An 18259-nucleotide genomic window follows, 5' to 3' on the forward strand; every position below is an offset into this window, starting at 1 on the left:
TTGGAATATTTGCATGTACATAGTGAGATATCTTGGAGATGGGACCCAACGTGAAATTCATTTATGTCTTATGTACGCCTTATACACATAGCCTAAAGGTAATTTTATACAATATTTTTAATAATGTTGCACATGTGGGGCATCATGGGGAACCTGCAGTTGGCGCGACTGGCCTGCACACATGCCATTTTATTACCCTTTGCAGGCGCTCAAAAAGTTTTGGATGTTGGATATTGGATTTTCAGGTAAGGGATATTCAACCTGTACCTTTTATCTGCTGCTCCCACTGCTGCTCACATTTAAGCTATGTGGGAAGGATCACTGGAATGAGAAACAGGAGTGGCTTTGGGACATGATGAATTACACAACGTGGATTAATACCCGTGGTGTTACTAGACATATTTATAAGTTATTTTGAATTCTTTACTGCCCGGATTGCGATGGCACGAAGGTGTATGGGAGAACTAAAAGTTCGTCTTCGGTCTTCTGTGCAGTCCCACATTGGGGACTGCGCACGCGCAGGCCAGCCATCGGAAGATTCTCATAGCTTCTTAGGTCAACGATAGGGGGCGCATTAAAAAGTTAAGGCACTTTTTAACTGCCGGCCCTTTCACCATTTCAGCACGAAGGCGTGATGTCCATCTCTCAAAAGAACAAGAGAGCCGTCTTCCTACGCACTGGTTGAAGAGCAAAGGGGCCCATACGACAATGGCAGATGCACTGTGGCGCCTCCGAGACTTGATGTTGAGAGATACTCTTAATATCCGTCAAGCGTACAACATAGAAAATGTTTAACTTTTTGATACCAACATATAAAGAGTTCGTGGAACAATAGCAGTTTTAGTTATTGGTGGGGGTGGGCAAACTGTTTTTATTGCATCTTACTGTACATTGCAAGATTTTTTTTTATATAAGGACACTTTTAATAAGTATATTTCACTTTTTGTTATATTATGTTGACTTTTCTTAAATATACAGACTTGTGCATATGGTTCTTTGACTTGGAAGATGATCTCATATTTGGTTATAAATGCAAAACAAGGTTTCATCCTTTTCTTTACCCTGAGATTTCTGATGCCATTGATTTTTTAAAAAACAAAAGAGTGTTTACAGTTTCGCGCAGAAAAATGTGAAATCGCTCCTGGTTAACATCTTAGCAGAATGAGCATCCCTGTACTTGTGTGGGTAGTTACTTCTGGCAGATACATCACATGAACTAAACTACTTGCTCTAAATAAAACTGTTAGGCTGTGGAGGGTATGGGAATCAACTTGGTAAATGCAAACCCTTAATTGTGTGGCTGTTCTGAGGGTCCCAGAGCTTGATATAAAAGGACAGAAAAAATTGGCAAAGCAGGAACTTTGGATAGACTATCTTCTGTTGGTACTGCAAGTTCCAGTTGATTTGTTGCAGAACTGTTTATAGTGGGAGTAGATTCATCAACACAAATAAGAAAGCTTGTGTGCAGTGCTGGCAGACATTGGTGTAGGGAGAGAACAGATGTCTACTGCACTTCTCCAGTAGGAGATGCCCACTCATCACCAAAGCAGCTCCCTTGGGGAGGATAACCGAGGAAACATGCAGATGTTTCTATCTGGCTGTCTTAAGATGGGTCAGATTTTGATAGGAGATGTCATGCCTTTTCATCTCCAAATCAGTAACAGAACATGTATATATTAAAAATACAATTTTTAAAGGTACAAAGTTTTATCAGCCGATACCTTATTTAGGATTTTTTGACATTCCTATCGCCAGAAGCAGAACAGGACATTTCATTCTTCATACAGTTTTAAGTCAATATTGCAAGTCTGAAACAGATTTTTAACTCTGAATGTGAAAGGTAAGTAACAAGATGTTTGGAAAGGATACTTGCATTTTAAAACATTTGTTCTGTTAATGATTTGGTATTTTGTGAGCTAAAAGTTCTTTACACTGGCAAAAAAGCCTTGTCGTCCAGTTGTCGAGAATTTTAACATGCATAATTACGACAACTGTACTGCAGTGCTTATGACGACAACACAGTGTATAATAAGGTTTATAGACAGATGAATCTATCTATATATAGAATCAAATGCTTACATTTTTAAATAAAACTTCCAAGTTAATTCCTTGGGAACACAGTCTTAGGGCATTTGTATTATAGTATTTGTCTTCTTTAATGCTGGTTTGCAATCTGGAGACTACTTATAGGCATGTCTGAAGTCCTGGGTAAGGCCAGTTGGACCTTTGACCTTTTTAATTTTCTTCTGTTAACAAATGCCACCCCACTGCTTGGAAGTTAGCTGTACAAGTTGTCTGGCTAGTTACCTCGGTACACAATGGGATTTCCTAGTTTCATGGCCTTCAGCTGCTCAGGATGTATTTGGTAGTTTACAGAAATAATCTTTGAGTTTATATAGTTAGTACAGCATGAAGTTGTGACAAATATTGGAAAGGCTCATCGGTACAGTTCAGTTTATAAAAGGCACAGATTTGAAGAAGTTTCTACTAACCGAGATAAACCTGGAATAATGAGATTCACATAGTATTATGGTGGTGTGATCCTTATTTTGATTACAAGGTAATTTGAGAAATATTTGTTACCGTATTGGTTTTAGAGAATGAATGGTTTGCCAGGAAAGATAACCTTCATTGGACCAACTGTTAGTGTAGTTAATGAAAGTTATATTTCCTTACCTATTTTAATGCAAACCTAGAAAAAGTAAATTACGTGTAACATTAATTGATAGTTTAGGGCCTGTTTCAGTGGTACTGAATAATGATGTGTAATGATAACAGGAAGTAGCTCGTTTAGCATGCAAGCCCCAAAAGATTCAGTACTTCAAATGAGGTACTAATGTAAAGTACAAACTGATTAACGTTATAGAGAGGAAATGTTTTCTGTCTGTAAATTCTACAGCTGAACAGTCTGTGTAAGCATACCCTTGGTTTGTAGCCCCTTGACAATATTTTAGAACATCATAGGTACCCAGAAGTGCTGCTATACCAAGGTCTGTGCAGGCATCCAGAGGTTTTCCTTAGCTTTGTACTATCTCCTAGCACCAAACCAGTTCATTTTGCTGGGAGATGCTTAAGTGAGTGCATGGGTGCTTTTCTGGATCGTGGCCAGTATATTTGACATTACCTCAGACATTGCAGTTTTCAACAACTATAAAAAAGGAAGCAAGTTTTAGTTCTTTTTAGTACTTAGAACCATCGTACCTTTACTAATACAATCATTTTTTAGGCATTGCAAAAATTACACCAAAGAACCTGAAATTTATTTATTTATTATTTATTTTTTAAGAGTATACTTCTTTTAAGAACAGGAAGACACCTTTTGGAAGCTGTACATGTCAGAAGGATCAGTGTTGAATAATCTGCAGCTTTGTCTTTCCCAGGCTTTCAAGCTAAGGGCAGCTTTACCACTCCTAGTGGACCGGGAGTAAACAGTTAGAACTGTAAATGAGGCATTAGCCTTTTCTTTATGGCAGTGCAGAGCACTGCCCGTAGACTGTTGGGCTGGCCCTAATTATTTTAATTTATTCCAAAATCATGTCTCTGTGTATTGGAAGCATGTCAGTAACACATAGGGTTTAAGATTTGGTGGCTACAATCCAGTATTGCACAACCAGCTAATGGAACGCTATTCTAATTATAAATTGTTCAAGAAAGCAAATTATGTCTTATTTGTGGCCATTTGAACCCATTTGTTGTTTTCCACAGCCACGCACTGTATTAGAATAAAAGGTCTTTGACTATGGAAATAAAAGTATGGGAAGTGGTTGGTTTGCGTGAGTGGAAAATATATATTTCATTAAACCAATTGGAAGTGCTCATCTCCTACTCCTTATTCCCTGCTCTTTCCTTGAAGAGCAACTTGTTCATGTAATAATTGAAGTTGATGTTTATAACTTTTCAGCATATGTGCTTTTGGACCTGGTTAATCCATGCCTCATTTTTACTCCTGGTTGTATACTCCATCGAGTAAAATGATAACTAGTCAATGTGCATGTACTATCAGTTTGTTTTTCTGAGGCTTTTAATTTAAATAAAAATAGTTTGCAGTTTGGATTAACCAGGTTTGATTGTTCCATTGAGATGTTGTATTAATTTTAGTTTTCCTGCACTTGCCCTGTAAAGAAAGCACAGTAAAAAGTAGGTTGTATACACTGTTTGTTATAGTATTAGATGACCAGATTTGAGGAAAAGGGAGAGATGTGTGGTATTAGCAGAACTGAACACCATTCCCCCAAAGAAACAAACTTTGGTATGAATGAAAGAAGTCTCTAATTTGCTCTGCTGCATGGCTGATGAATTATCACCCAAATCCAGTGGATCTAAGGAGCATAAGTATGATGATGTCATACATCTCTAGGGATTATTTCATAGCTGAATATTAAATCAAAATGGATTGAAATCTGTACACTAGTTTGCAGCCTGGGTGGATTAAGTTTTTTGTAAATGTAAATTTTTTATCGAAAATATAACAAAACTTCTCTTCTGAACACACGTGAAGACTGTATTTTCTGTCATAGTCCCAGTACATTTGATTCTACTTATGTGAAGCAAAACCTTAGACCCCATTCTACATTTATATAGTTCTTAAAATAGGCAGATTTTCAAATTATTATGGTCTTGTGGATTCACTTGTCTTGAGTTCCTATATGTAGTTTATGGAATATGTGATTCACAGAGGTTTTAAACATAATTTCATAAGACCTAGGGCTGTATCCACACATTAGATATTGAGCTGCCATTACACTTTAGCTATCATATGCAACTGGATTGTGAAAATCCTATTGAAAATGGCTATGGTGTAACATAATTACAATGTCCTATAATGTGTCAATGCAGTCCAAATAGGAAACTCTTATACTGAATTAGATCGTTGGTCCATCTAGCTCAGCATTCTGTTGGGAGGTAGCTCTCCAGTGTCTTTCCCAACATTTGCTATTTGAGATCTCTTCATCTAGAGACCAGAGCCTGGGCCTTTCTGCATGCAAAGCAAATACCGTACAGTTGGCCCATGCCTAACCAAGTTTATAATGTAGGTGACACAGAGAACTCTGGATCTGAGTAGGCTTTAAAAAAGTTTTCAGATTTTATTTTTGTAAGATTCTGGAAGCATTGGTTTCCTCTCAGGAGAACGAGCCTTGATTACTTACCGTGAAGGCTCCTTCTGCTCTGAGATACGAAGGGCATCTATGATTGGGTGTTTCGGCTTCGCTTGCTTCGGGAGGCAGGACCTTAAAAACTTTCACTCCCACTTCCTGTCTCCTGGGAAACGCCCCCCTTCTTCTCCAGTTCAAAACTTTCCGAGAAGCTAATGGGCTCAAATATAAGTCCCCCAGGAAGGTAGTACTTAGAAAAAACAGGTTATGAACAACAAGCAATAACAAGGAGAAAGAACATCTGCAGATATAAGTCATGGTATAACATAATAACGGAAGACAGAGAGGTAAGTAACAGGACTAACAAAGTACTGTCTAACGTTAAACTAATCTTACTAGGAACCAACTGATGCAGGACGTCTGGGCGGGGAGATGCCCTTCGTATCTCAGAGCAGAAGGAGCCTTCACGGTAAGTAATCAAGGCTCGTTCTCGCTCTGAGAGAGAAGGGCATCTATGATTGGGACATACCAGAGCTGTCCCCTAAAGGGTGGGCTTAGATGTCCTGTAGTACGCTCTGAAGGACGCGCCTACCGAAGGTGGCATCCGCTGAAGCATACAGATTTAACTTATAGTGCCTAACAAACGTGGATATGGAGGACCACGTTGCAGCCTTGCATATTTCTTCTAAGGGGGCCCTGCGGTCAAAGGCCATAAAAGTGGCCGCGCTCCTGACTGAATGGGCCGTGATTCTCGAAGGGACCGTTAGGTTACTGTGTGTGTAAGCCTGAGAAATACACTTCGTGATGGCTCTGCTAATAGCTGCCCGTGACATGGCTTTCCCCTTGTTGGGAGGGGAAAGATTGATAAAAAGAGCATCAGAAGTCCTACAGGGGCCTGTGCGTCTAATGTAGATTCGCAAGGCACGTCTCAGATCTAGGGAATGCCATTCTTTTTCTTTTAATGTTTTTGGATGGGGACAAAAGGAAGGCAAAACTATTTCCTGTTCCCTATGGAACCTAGAATTAATTTGGGGGCAGAAGGACGGGTCAGGCCTAAGGACTACCTTATCCGCGTGAAAGGTACACAGGCCTGGTCTGACCGACAGGGCACTAAGCTCTGAAACCCGTCGGGCTGATGTCACTGCCGTTAGGAATAGTGTCTTCATGCGGAGCCAAGTGAGGTCCACTTGGCGCAGAGGTTCAAAAGGGGCTTTGGTTAAGGCCGTTAGGACCGTGTGCAAACTCCATGTCGGAAACCTATGGACGACAGGCGGAGAAATTAACACTACACCTCTCAAAAAGGCCTGGATGTGAGGATGTCTGGCAATTGGAAAACCTGAGATCTTGGGAACTATGGTGGCAATGGCGGCCAGCTGCCGGCGTAGTGTGGAAACCTTCAACCCCTGCTTACGCCCATCCTGCAGAAAGGCTAGAACATCTGACACACGTGGTTTTAGCGGGTTGACATGTTTACGACGGCTCCATCTGGCAAAGGCTTTCCAGGAAGAATTATATATCCTGATTGTCGAAGGTCTCCGAGATGCTAAGAGGGTGTCCGTAATCTCTGGAGAGTAGCCTAAGCCTAGGAACCTGTCCCTTTCAATGCCCAGGCGGTCAGCCTGTACCATCCTGGATTGGGGTGAAGGATCGGACCTTGATGCAGAAGATCTTCCCTGTCCGGTAGTCTCCAAGGCTCCTGGGTGGACAATTCTCTCAGGACTGGAAACCAAGGTTGACATGGCCAATAAGGAGCAACAAGGATCACCGACGCCCTTAGACCTCGTATACGGCGTAACACTCGTGGAATTAAGGGTAGCGGGGGAAAGGCATAGAGGAGCTCTCTCGGCCACAGGGACACCAGTGCGTCGGTCTGTTCCACTCCGCTCTGCTTGTATCTGGAGTAGAACCTGGGAAGTTGATGGTTTCCGCGTGCTGCGAACAGATCTACACTTGGATGACCGAATCGTAGGGAGATCTGGAGGAATACTTCTTGGTGGAGAGACCACTCTGCTTCGCTCAGGGTTTCCCTGCTGAGCCAGTCTGCTTGCACGTACAAGTTCCCTTGAATGTGTTCTGCTGCGATGGAGGATAGGTTGGTTTCGGCCCAGAGCATCAACCGTCTGGCTTCCCTGCTGAGAATCACCGAGCGGGACCCCCCCTGTTTGTTGATGTGAGCCTTGGTGGCCACATTGTCCTTACCAGGAGGTCCACGCCCCGGATCTGTGTCTGAAAGAATTTCAAGGCCTTTAGAACGGCTCTGGTCTCTAGGGCATTGATATGAAGTTTTCTTTCTCTGGAGTTCCATACCCCCTGGGCTGGCTGACCCAGGAGAGTGGCTCCCCATCCCGAGAGACAGGCATCTGTAAAAATCTCCGTCGGTGTGGGCCTGATGAAGGGGAGTCCCCTGGATAGGTTGGTGGACTCCGACCACCAGATCAAACTGGACTTGACTTGTTCTGGAACGACTAGGAGTTTGTCCCGTTTTCGAGTGATGTCCGATTGGTAAGACTTGAGGAAATCCTGAAGAGGTCTTGCATGCAGCCTGGCCCACCGCACAGATTGGATGCATGCAATCATCATGCCTTGGAGTTTGGCTAGAAGCATCAGCCGAGATGATTTGGCAGTGATCGTCTTCTTGGATAAGTCGCATATTCTGGAGATCTTGTCCTCTGGCAAGATGAGAAGGTTGGCGGAGGTATTGATATAAACTCCCAGATGACGAATGTGCTGTGATGGAATCAACTGACTCTTCTCGAAGTTTGTCAGGAAGCCATGCTCTGCCAGCATCTGCAGGACTATAGTTGTGTGTTCTTGGCTCTGGCGTTCTGAAGAAGCACAAATCAGGAGATCATCCAGATAGGGATGAAGCCTTATGCCTCTCTCGGGAGCCAGGGCCACCAAGGTTATCATCACCTTGGAGAACACTCGCGGGGCCGATGTGAGACCAAACGTGAGGGCTGTGAACTGGTAGTGTAGATTTTGGAACTGTAAACACAAATATCTGCGGTGTGAAGGATGAATTGGGATGTGAAGATACGCTTCCCTGAGGTCCACTGAGGAAGTCCCCTGGTCTGAGGGCCTCTGAAATCGACTTCAGAGTCTCCATGCGGAACTTTTTTCGATAGATGAATTTGTTTAGAAACTTTAAATCGAGAACGGCTCGCCAGCTGCCGCCCTTTTTGGCACTGTAAAGAAGATAGAGTAGACTCCGGATCTTCTCTCCAGCGAAGGGACTTCTTCTATGGCACAGATGTCCAGAAGGTGACGAATGGCCGCCGATGTTCTGAGCCGTTTCTCTTTGTTCATGGGACGTGGGGAAGGCACCACACGGTCTGGAGGATTCCTGAAAAATTCTATTTGATAGCCCTGTGTCACTATTTTTAGAACCCAGGGGTCTGGAAGGGAGGAGGACCAATGGTCCTGGAAAAACTTGAGCCTGCCCCCCACAGGCTGCAGAAGAGCGTCATTGTTTGGGCTGACGTGGGGCTTTGTCCCCTCTATCCGACTGATTATTGGAGAAGCGGGAGGACCTGGAGAAGCGACCTCCCCTACGAAAGGACCCACGCTGTGAATTCCACTGGCCTCTTCTATTGTCAGGTCTGTAACGTGATAGGGTATGGGAGGACCGAAAGGGAGTCTGGCTGTGATATTTGTAATCCTTGCTTAGGACCTTGGGGAGGGCCTTCTTTTTATCTTTGGTTTCAACTAAGATAGATTCTAAGGATTCCCCAAACAACTTGCCACCTTGATACGGGTAGCACATCAGAACGATTTTGGAGCGGTGTCCAACTTGCCAAGGGCGGATCCACATGGCCCTCCTAGCCGCCACTGAAGTGGCCAAGGCTCTTGCAGAAAAGACCGTGGAATCCAATGAGGAATCAGCCAGGAAGGAAACCGCTTTAAGTATCCTTGACACCCCCTCAAGAGCGTTCCTATCGTCTTCGGGTATAAGCTGGGCTAACTTCCTGACCCAAACAATAGCTGCCCTAGAGACTAAGGCTGAAGTGATGGACACACTGGTAGCTAGCGCTGAGGCTTCATGTGAACGTTTGCAGGCTAGCTCAACCTTGCGATCCACAGGATCTCTAATCATTACATGGCCCTCTTCCGTAGCCAAGTCTGCAGAGTGCAGGGCTGAAACGGGATTCAACTGTGGGAACCCGAAGTAGTTCAGCTGAAGCAGTTGCCAAGTTGTAAAACGTTTTGGTGAATTGAGGGGCCCTTTCCCCCCCCAGAGGCTTAGTCCATTCGGCCTTAACTAGCCCAGTGAAATAATCTGGAACAGGGATGAATTTGGAAGGTGAGTCATTCATATGAAAAAATTCCCTTGAGCCTTTCCCTTTTCCAGTAGGGGGAGCTGCGGCCTCCTCTGATAGATCTAAGGCTGCCAGGGTTTTAGTCAGAAGAGAGGGAAAATCCTCAGCATTAAAAATTCTGTTCTGCTTATTTTCTGCCCCCTCTTCCTCTTCACTAGAAGAGAATTCGCCTTCCTCTCTCTCCCTTCCTTCGTCATCTGAGGAAAAGGGAGAGGTATCGGGTTCCTTCTGCTGTGAAAAGGACATGGATTGAGCCTTCAGATCAGCCTTTGTAAGGCGATGCTTGCTCGTTTTACTTTTGGCGCGTGAATCCGCCCCCATTTGGTGGAGAGTCGGGGGAGGGTCCCGCGAAGTAAAAGGGCCGCGGGAAGGGGCTGGGGAAGACAAGCTGACCATTCTCAGGCCTTCGGCAAAAGAATCCCTCACTAGGGCAGATAACTCTGCTCTTAAGAATTCTAGTCCCCCCACCAGTCCCTCCGCCCCCATGGGAACCGACTGCGTAGGTACATTACCAAAGGAGACTTCTGCGACTGGCCCCTGCAAGGTTGAAGCGGCGCCATCACGAGGAGACGGAGCGGTTGCCACCACTGTGTGCTCCGCGCCGCGGGCTAGAGACGGAGCGGACATAGCCGCTGTGTGCTCATTTCGGGGGTCTGGGAACGGAGCGGTCAGCGCTGCTGTGTGTCCCTGAGCGCTTTGGAGGTGAGGAGGAGACGCGCTCATTTTTGGTACCTTCGGGGCTCTGTGACCACGGGCGGCGTTGAGGAGGCGCTTGGCCGCTTTCCCGTGCGCCGACCCGATTTTCTTTTTTCTAGGCGCGGCTTTTTTCTTGCCTTTAGCGCCTGCAGAATAGCTGCAAGAGGGCTGGTCTCCTCCTGCGGCTGGTCTCAGCAGAGAGGGGTCCAAATCGCCCTGGGCGATGTATTGGTCGGGGCGATCGTCCGCCATTTTGTTTTGGCGGGAACTCGCTACTCGACCGTTGCCCTCTATTAAAAGCCTAAACAGAGGGAAAACAGTGAAGGAAGAGAAGATTAAGATAGAATAGATTTAAATAGATTAGATTTGGATAAGAAGAATCAGATAAGAAAAAGGAACTTTCCTAAAGCTGCAGAGAGTTGGGAAAAAAAACACGCTCTCCCGATAGCGAGGCAGGAAAGAACTGGAGAAGAAGGGGGGCCGTTTCCCAGGAGACAGGAAGTGGGAGTGAAAGTTTTTAAGGTCCTGCCTCCCGAAGCAAGCGAAGCCGAAACACCCAATCATAGATGCCCTTCTCTCTCAGAGCGAGAATGACCTGCGTCTGGGGGTCTGGTTTCAAATTAAAATGTGAAATTTCTAACAAGCAGATATGAATAGCCAAAAGACTACCTAATGCAGTTCCTGTTCTTTATGGAGATATGAAAGTAGAACTGTTTAGAGCAACTGGAGTATTGGAAGAAATGTACTGCAAGGCAATTCAGTTGTAAAAAATATTGTCGAAGGCTTTCACGGTCAGAGTTCATCGGTTCTTGTAGGCCAGTGGTTCCCAACCTTTTTTTGACCAGGGACCACTAGGACTTTTTTGTTCGGTGCAGGGACCCCAAGGTTCAAAATAAAAATTCTGAGAATTTGAAAATAAACTTTAATCATAACTGTTAAACATTAAACTTAGAATAATATTTGAATATATATTTTTATAATAGAGAACTTTTAATTGAAAATATTTATTATGGGTTTATAACTGTTTTGCGGACCTTAATTTAGTTCTCGTGGACCCCTGGGGGTCCATGGACCCCTGGTTGGGAACCAGTGTTGTAGGCTATCTGGGCTGTGTGACCGTGGTCTTGGTATTTTCTTTCCTGACTTTTCGCCAGCAGCTGTGGCAGGCATATTCAGAGGAGTAACACTGAAGGACAGTGTCTCTCCTTCAGTGTTACTCCTCTGAAGATGCCTGCCACAGCTGCTGGCGAAACGTCAGGAAAGAAAATACCAAGACCACGGTCACACAGCCCGGATAGAACCAGCAATTCAGTTGATTTGTAATTTATCTATGTCAAACATGAAAATGGAAGTGAATTAGCTGGTGCAACACCAATATTTTTATCCTAGTGTGGAATCCAATACTATATAGTACCGCCTTTGAAATCCATTGCTAACCTGAATGACAAAAGGACAGTGCTCATCCAAGATGCTGAAGATACGGTAGAGGCAATCTTAACTTCACATTTTATTGTGTCATTGTGCTACAATCTCAGAGGTGCAAGGTAGGTGCTGACTGGTTTTGAAAGTATAAGCTGTTCCATGTTGCCCTGAGATGTTTCCACATCTGGTGAAAAGTACGGTACATAGATGAAAAGCTTAACCACCTTGCTGTACCCAGGGTTCTTCAGCACCTCACAGAAGGGAGATGTGGATGAAAGCGTGCAGGTTGCCATGCCTTAAGAGGGACGATGGTTTTCCATTATTCCAGTAGCCCCCAAAATGGGGCTACTGGAAGTTCTTCGTGAATAAAATATGATCAGGGGCTGCGAGAAGCTGAGTGCCTTGCTTCAACTCAGATGGCGTAGAGAAACTGCTGGATCATACTGCTAAGCTTTAATGAGCTCTTTTACAGCATCTTTGAAAACTGCGCTACTCTCTGGTTGGAAAAGTTAACATCAATTTCTATAACCACCTGGAAAGATCCCCCCCCCCGAAATGGGCTAGGGTTAGTATTTGCATAGCCTTTAAGTCTAGTTAGCACTGTTAAATGGAAAGCAGTTTCAACCTCACTCTGTTGTATCATCTGCACAGCAGGAGATACTGTTGTTTCTGTGGCGTACAGATCCTATCCTTAAAACTTCAGTACCGTCCTCAGGCACTGACAGTTGTATCCTTCAACTTCAGCTGTACAGGATAGTGCTCCAGTGCTGGTATAGAATCAGAGTTGGAAGGGGCCACTAGGGTCACCTAGTCCAACCCCCTGCACAATGCAGGAATTTCACAACTACCCCCAGTGACCCCTACTCCATGCCCAGAAGACGGCCAAGATGCCCTCCCTCTCATGAACTGCCTAAGGTCATAGAATCAACATTGCTGACACATGGCCATCTAGCCTCTGCTTAAAAACCTCCAGGGAAGGAGCATTACCACCTCCCAAGGAAGCCTGTTCCACTGAGGAACCACTCTTAACTGTTAGAAAAATCTTCCTAATGTCTAGATGGAAACTCTTTTGATTTAATTTCAACCCATTGGTTCTGGTCCGACCTTCTGGGGCAACAGAAAACAACTCAGCACCCTCCTCTATATGACAGCCCTTCAAGTACTTGAAGATGGTTATCATATCCCCTCTCAGTCTTCTCTTCAGGCTAAACATACCCAGCTCCTTCAACCTTTCCTCATAGGACTCGGTCTCCAGTATGTTTCCCAGTTTGATGAAATAGCCACTCTCTACTAAATTAAATTCCAAGATGCCACTAAGAACATTACCATATATTTAAGTGAGACTTAAGGAGGCAGCAGAAAATGATAACTTATTTCTTAATACAATATAGTGGTTCTTGAAACTTTTATACATTATTTTCTTCTGAGATCCACAGTAAGACCTTTAGCATGATCCATGTTTTAAGGGCTACCTCCATGTATGATACGAGGATACAATCAATCATACCACAAATCTTATACAACATTTGTCACAAACATTACTATCTTGTATTGTCGAAGGCTTTCACGGTCAGAGTTCATTGGTTCTTGTAGGTTATCCGGGCTGTGTAACCGTGGTCTTGGAATTTTCTTTCCTGACGTTTCGCCAGCAACTGTGGCAGGCATCTTCAGAGTAGTAACACTGAAGGACAGTGTCTCTCAGTGTCAAGGGTGTAGGAAGAGTAATATATAGTCAGAAAGGGGTTGGGTTTGAGCTGAGTATTGTCCTGCAAAAGTATTGTCCTGTAAGTATCAAGATAATGTGCTAATGAGGGTATGGTATGTTAATATGGAACCATTGTATCCTGAAGTGATCTGTTAATGTGTGTAATCCAAAGCTAATCTGTATGGCTATTGTTGAATGTTGTCTTTGTCTGGAGGTTTTTCAGGGCAGGAAGCCAAGCCTTATTCATTCTTAAACTCTCCTCTTTTCTGTTAAAGTTGTGCTGATGTTTATGAATTTCAATGGCTTCTCTGTGCAATCTGACAAAATAGTTGGTAGAATTGTCCAGTCTTTCAGTGTCTTGGAATAAGACCCTGTGTCCTGTTTGTGTCAGTCCATGTTCAGCCACTGCTGATTTCTCAGGTTGGCCAAGTCTGCAGTATCTTTCATGTTCTTTTATCCTTGTTTGTATGCTGCGTTTTGTGGTCCCGATGTAAACTTCTCCACAGCTGCAAGGTATACGATATACTCCTGCAGAGGTGAGGGGGTCTCTTTTGTCTTTTGCTGATCGTAGCATTTGTTGTATTTTCTTGGTGGGTTTAAACACTGTTTGTAGGTTATGTTTTTTCAAAAGTTTCTCCATCCTATCAGTGACTCCTTTAATAAATGGCAAGAATACCTTTCCTATGGGAGACTGTTTTTCTTGAGTCTCCCATAGGAAAGGTATTCTTGCCATTTATTAAAGGAGTCACTGATAGGATGGAGAAACTTTTGAAAAAACATAACCTACAAACAGTGTTTAAACCCACCAAGAAAATACAACAAATGCTACGATCAGCAAAAGACAAAAGAGACCCCCTCACCTCTGCAGGAGTATATCGTATACCTTGCAGCTGTGGAGAAGTTTACATCGGGACCACAAAACGCAGCATACAAACAAGGATAAAAGAACATGAAAGATACTGCAGACTTGGCCAACCTGAGAAATCAGCAGTGGCTGAACATGGACTGACACAAACAGGACACAGGGTCTTATTCCAAGACACTGAAAGACTGGACAATTCTACCAACTATTTTGTCAGATTGCACAGAGAAGCCATTGAAATTCATAAACATCAGCACAACTTTAACAGAAAAGAGGAGAGTTTAAGAATGAATAAGGCTTGGCTTCCTGCCCTGAAAAACCTCCAGACAAAGACAACATTCAACAATAGCCATACAGATTAGCTTTGGATTACACACATTAACAGATCACTTCAGGATACAATGGTTCCATATTAACATACCATACCCTCATTAGCACATTATCTTGATACTTACAGGACAATACTTTTGCAGGACAATACTCAGCTCAAACCCAACCCCTTTCTGACTATATATTACTCTTCCTACACCCTTGACACTGAGAGACACTGTCCTTCAGTGTTACTACTCTGAAGATGCCTGCCACAGTTGCTGGCGAAACGTCAGGAAAGAAAATTCCAAGACCACGGTTACACAGCCCGGATAACCTACAAGAACCAATTACTATCTTGTATTAGATTGTGAAACAGTCTTTTAAGATACAATCATTTCCCAAAGATACTGCCATGCCAGTCATTCCTAAATGAGTAAGATTCAGTACACCCCGTTTGCATTAGTCAGTTTATGTACACATATAAGCTCATGATGAAACAGTCTCAAGCAGGATAAATCATCACTTCTAAAATGCCAATATAATATGCCTTCATCTTACATAGTTCCTGGATACCAGAATACTGTATAGCTCAGGATAAATGAATACCATCTTCTACATCCAGAATGGTAAATCCATCTTCAGCGGGAGAAGAAAAAGAACAGCTAAATGAGAGGGATGACAAGACTTGTCAGTTCAATGAGGATACCTCCCTTATCCTGGGGGACAGGATGATGGTCCTGTGAGAAACCTGGGGCAGACTAACAGGGACTCTGCTCCCCTTACTCTGTTGGAGTTCAGTGTAGTCAATTTGCAACTCCAGCTGGCTCCCATTCTTCTGGTCCGCATCTGAGCAAACAACGTTGCTTCCTTACAAAAATTCAAGATCATCTGCTTGTAGAGCTTCATTGCTTTGGTTGCTGCTCATGGCAGATTGCCTTATCGCTGGATACTGATGTGTGATATGATAAGGAACCAGCGAGCGTCCTACCTGGGTATGAAAACCATGTCCCATGGGACCAGCTACTGTCAGTGTTAGATTTGAAAACTTACACATTTCTTTTAACAGTAAATATCTCTTATTTATTGAATTTAGGTTTCAGAATTCATATGAGCTACTCAATGCGAAAAATCATCTTTGTTCCAAACTTTCATGCTGTCTTTCAGACCGCTTTCTACGGTAAACATCATCTGTAAAATAAACAAAAAAGATTGTAAAAAAGTGGTTTTTAAATATGTCTTTCATGTATTTTTTCTTAGCTAGTCTCAACAGTAAGTGATTAAAGTTTAAAGGGAAATAAATACAAAAGCAGACCAGATGTAGCACAGACCATCCTTAGGAGGAAAAAAACCTAGCAATGGGAAGATATGGGGGAGCCACTTCCCAAAAGACAGGGTATCTTTTTCCTACTGCGGTTAATTTGTCACAAGCTCATTCTGCTCAATGCAGCTTTAAAAACTTTATTTGGACTTGTTTCAGACTTTTAGCTGTCAGTGCAGAGGATGTACTCAGCGCCATGAGGATGAGCGCCAGCAAGATGCACCAGTAATCATTCTTGCTGCTGAAAGCTAGTCAAGAAAAGTTTGTTTCCTTGCTGCCTGGAACTGGTGGTTCAGTTTTGAAGAACAGATACCAGAATAATCTTAAATCTGGGTTAGTTCACCCATTCTCAAAAAACTAGTTTGGATGTGAATACCTCAGCCAACTACTACCCATCTCTAACCTTCCCCTTGAGGAGGAAGGTCACTGAACATGCAGCTGCAAAGAAGCCTGTACACCTATATACTATCAGCTTTTTTAATTATTAATTTTTTTATTATAAAAACATCACATTAAACACCAAACAATACAAACATCGTATTTTTGTAACTAAATGCATGCAGGCCAATGATATCAAAAGGATTAAAATAGCAGTCCGTTACATAAAGCTATTTTTTTGTTAAAGCTGAAAGTAATGGCAAACACTAGCAAGTCAAATCTTCCAATGTGATTATTTATACAGTCATTCCCTATAAATACTTAATGAAGTTGATGATCAAGTGTATATCAGCAAAACTGGTTCACCCACAGAAAAGGTAGTGGTTTTTGCAAAGTCGAAGGGCTCTCACATATGCATACAAATTATTTGTAAATTAAAAAACCAAAAATGGCCTGATGAAGATTACGTATGCTCACTGTCTTCTGGGAGGCATGGAATGGAGTGCAATTAAGTGCCGGGGTGGGGGAGAGATCAACATCCATCCTATAGTGTCATGGAAGGGAAGATGGGAATCATAAGGAAACTTTTCAGTTGTCCCTCCCCGTGATTTCTCACAGCCTCTTGGCTTGTTTTTAAACTTATTTTAAAAGCAAAAATGAGTTATACAAACTGGGCATGATAAGCAAGTCTAGCATTTAACAATTACAATGTAAAAATATCTGCTATGTGATGTTAGATAGTTCATCTTAAAACAATACGTACAAAAAGTCTCTTTTCCGATTCGGACGTTGATCATGAACCACTCCATAGCACCTCCAAGGATAAAGAAGAAAGGAAGAAATCTATACACACCAAAACGCTTCTTTCCTGGCACCATGAGCAATAACCGTCTTATTTTATGCTTAACCAGCATTTTACAAGGACTTTTAGAACCTCTGCAAGGGTGTTGGGCTAATCCTGGAAGACACAGCAACAATATGAAAGTAACCAGCAAAACTGCATTAAGTATAGGTAGAAAAACACCAACTGAGTTTCACCTACATATCTCATACTGGTCATTATACCTTGTGCCTTTGCTCAAATGAAGAGCTGTGCAGTCTGATCTCAGGGATGTTTATAAGCACATAAGGAACAGCTTGGTTCAAGGCCAGCCCGATCCTCTCACTTGTTCCTAAAGATCACTGATTTACACATACACTATACACACACAAACCTAAGAACTTTGTTCCTAGTATTATATTAAGCTTTTACTTAGCACCAAATGTGAGCCAAGTAAGCATTACCAGTATGAAATGCAAATAATTCCACCATTTGGTCTGCAGTAATCACCTGAATAATTTTAATGTGTGGAATTCAAAGCCTGCTAGATTATTTTGTGTTTAGAATATAGCCTAGTTAGTCATTTGAGTACAGATACTATTCCCAAAGTCAGCATGCATAAGATTGCAGCATACAATTTTATGAGTTCTATCATTTCCTTTTGTTTAGGGTCCCAATTCATGATACTTGGGGGTCGCAAGGCAATCCTACGAAACAGAACAGGTGCGATTGGCAGACTCCCGCCACTTGGCTACAGCATCTCGCTTTTAAAAATATATATTTAAAGTGTAATCAGTGACTTTAACAGATTTAGAACGGCGTAGTTCGGTTTAGGACTACGCATCCTTTTTGAGTATACAATACTGCATACTGAATAGCACAGCGAGCTTGTATGGCGAAGGAGAGGTCTGAAGCTGGGCCTGGGAGACCCCTGTCCGATGCCAACCACGACACGGACAGGGGTTCTCAGAGGCCCTTCAGTCTTTAATGCGTTTTTGAGGCGCCACGAGGCTCTTTTTTTTCTTCTTCTTCTTGTTCCCACACACCGTTTCCAGCAGCTCTTTCCCACTCCGGGTCACAACGACAACACCCCGATACCCCCCACCCCCCGAGTCGCACAACCGACGCTCCCGCCCGCCCCTCACCTTGGGCGCGAACTGAAGGGCAGAGCACGCAAGACGTCGGAGGAAGCGCGTCACGTGACCCAACGCGTTCGCGGAAAAGGGCCTGATTGGCTTGGGGAGCTGCCGACGCTCATCTGGGCGGAGCTTCTGAGATGAACGGGGAGATCCCTGAGGGCTGTGAGTAGGACGTTCTGGCGGCATCCCCGGCCCGGG

At 43.4% G+C, this 18259-nt stretch overlaps 2 protein-coding genes across 9 annotated transcripts in view; one reads left to right on the forward strand and one right to left on the reverse strand.

The window, feature by feature from the left end:
• PBRM1 (polybromo 1) overlaps positions 1-1268 on the forward strand; it is a 62251-nt gene extending 60983 nt beyond the window's left edge. For all 8 annotated transcript variants that reach the window (XM_056863282.1, XM_056863258.1, XM_056863275.1 and 5 more), the window contains one exon: positions 623-1268. In XM_056863282.1, coding sequence (XP_056719260.1) covers positions 623-795 — 173 coding nt within the window. In that variant the 3' untranslated portion in view covers positions 796-1268. The remainder of the gene's footprint in view (positions 1-622) is intronic.
• Positions 1269-15455: 14187 nt separating this feature from the next.
• Positions 15456-17056, reverse strand: LOC130489570 (ubiquinol-cytochrome-c reductase complex assembly factor 5). Its single transcript, XM_056863328.1, has 2 exons — positions 16866-17056; positions 15456-15594 (listed from the first exon to the last, which is right to left on the reverse strand). The coding sequence occupies exons 1-2, from the start codon at positions 17014-17016 to the stop codon at positions 15536-15538; spliced, it is 210 nt and encodes a 69-aa protein (XP_056719306.1). The 5' UTR covers positions 17017-17056; the 3' UTR covers positions 15456-15535.
• Between the last annotated feature and the right edge of the window lie 1203 nt (positions 17057-18259).

This window comes from Euleptes europaea, chromosome 1 (assembly GCF_029931775.1).
Source record: "Euleptes europaea isolate rEulEur1 chromosome 1, rEulEur1.hap1, whole genome shotgun sequence".
Taxonomy (NCBI): Eukaryota; Metazoa; Chordata; class Lepidosauria; order Squamata; family Sphaerodactylidae; genus Euleptes; species Euleptes europaea.

Coding starts and splice junctions, on each gene's coding strand:
- LOC130489570 (XM_056863328.1), bottom strand. CDS start 17,016: ATGCTGGTTAAGCATAAAATAAGACGGTTATTGCTCATGGTGCCAGGA. Junction 15,595..16,865: donor AATCGGAAAAGAGACTTTTT/GTACGTATTGTT, acceptor TTTATTTTACAG/ATGATGTTTACCGTAGAAAG.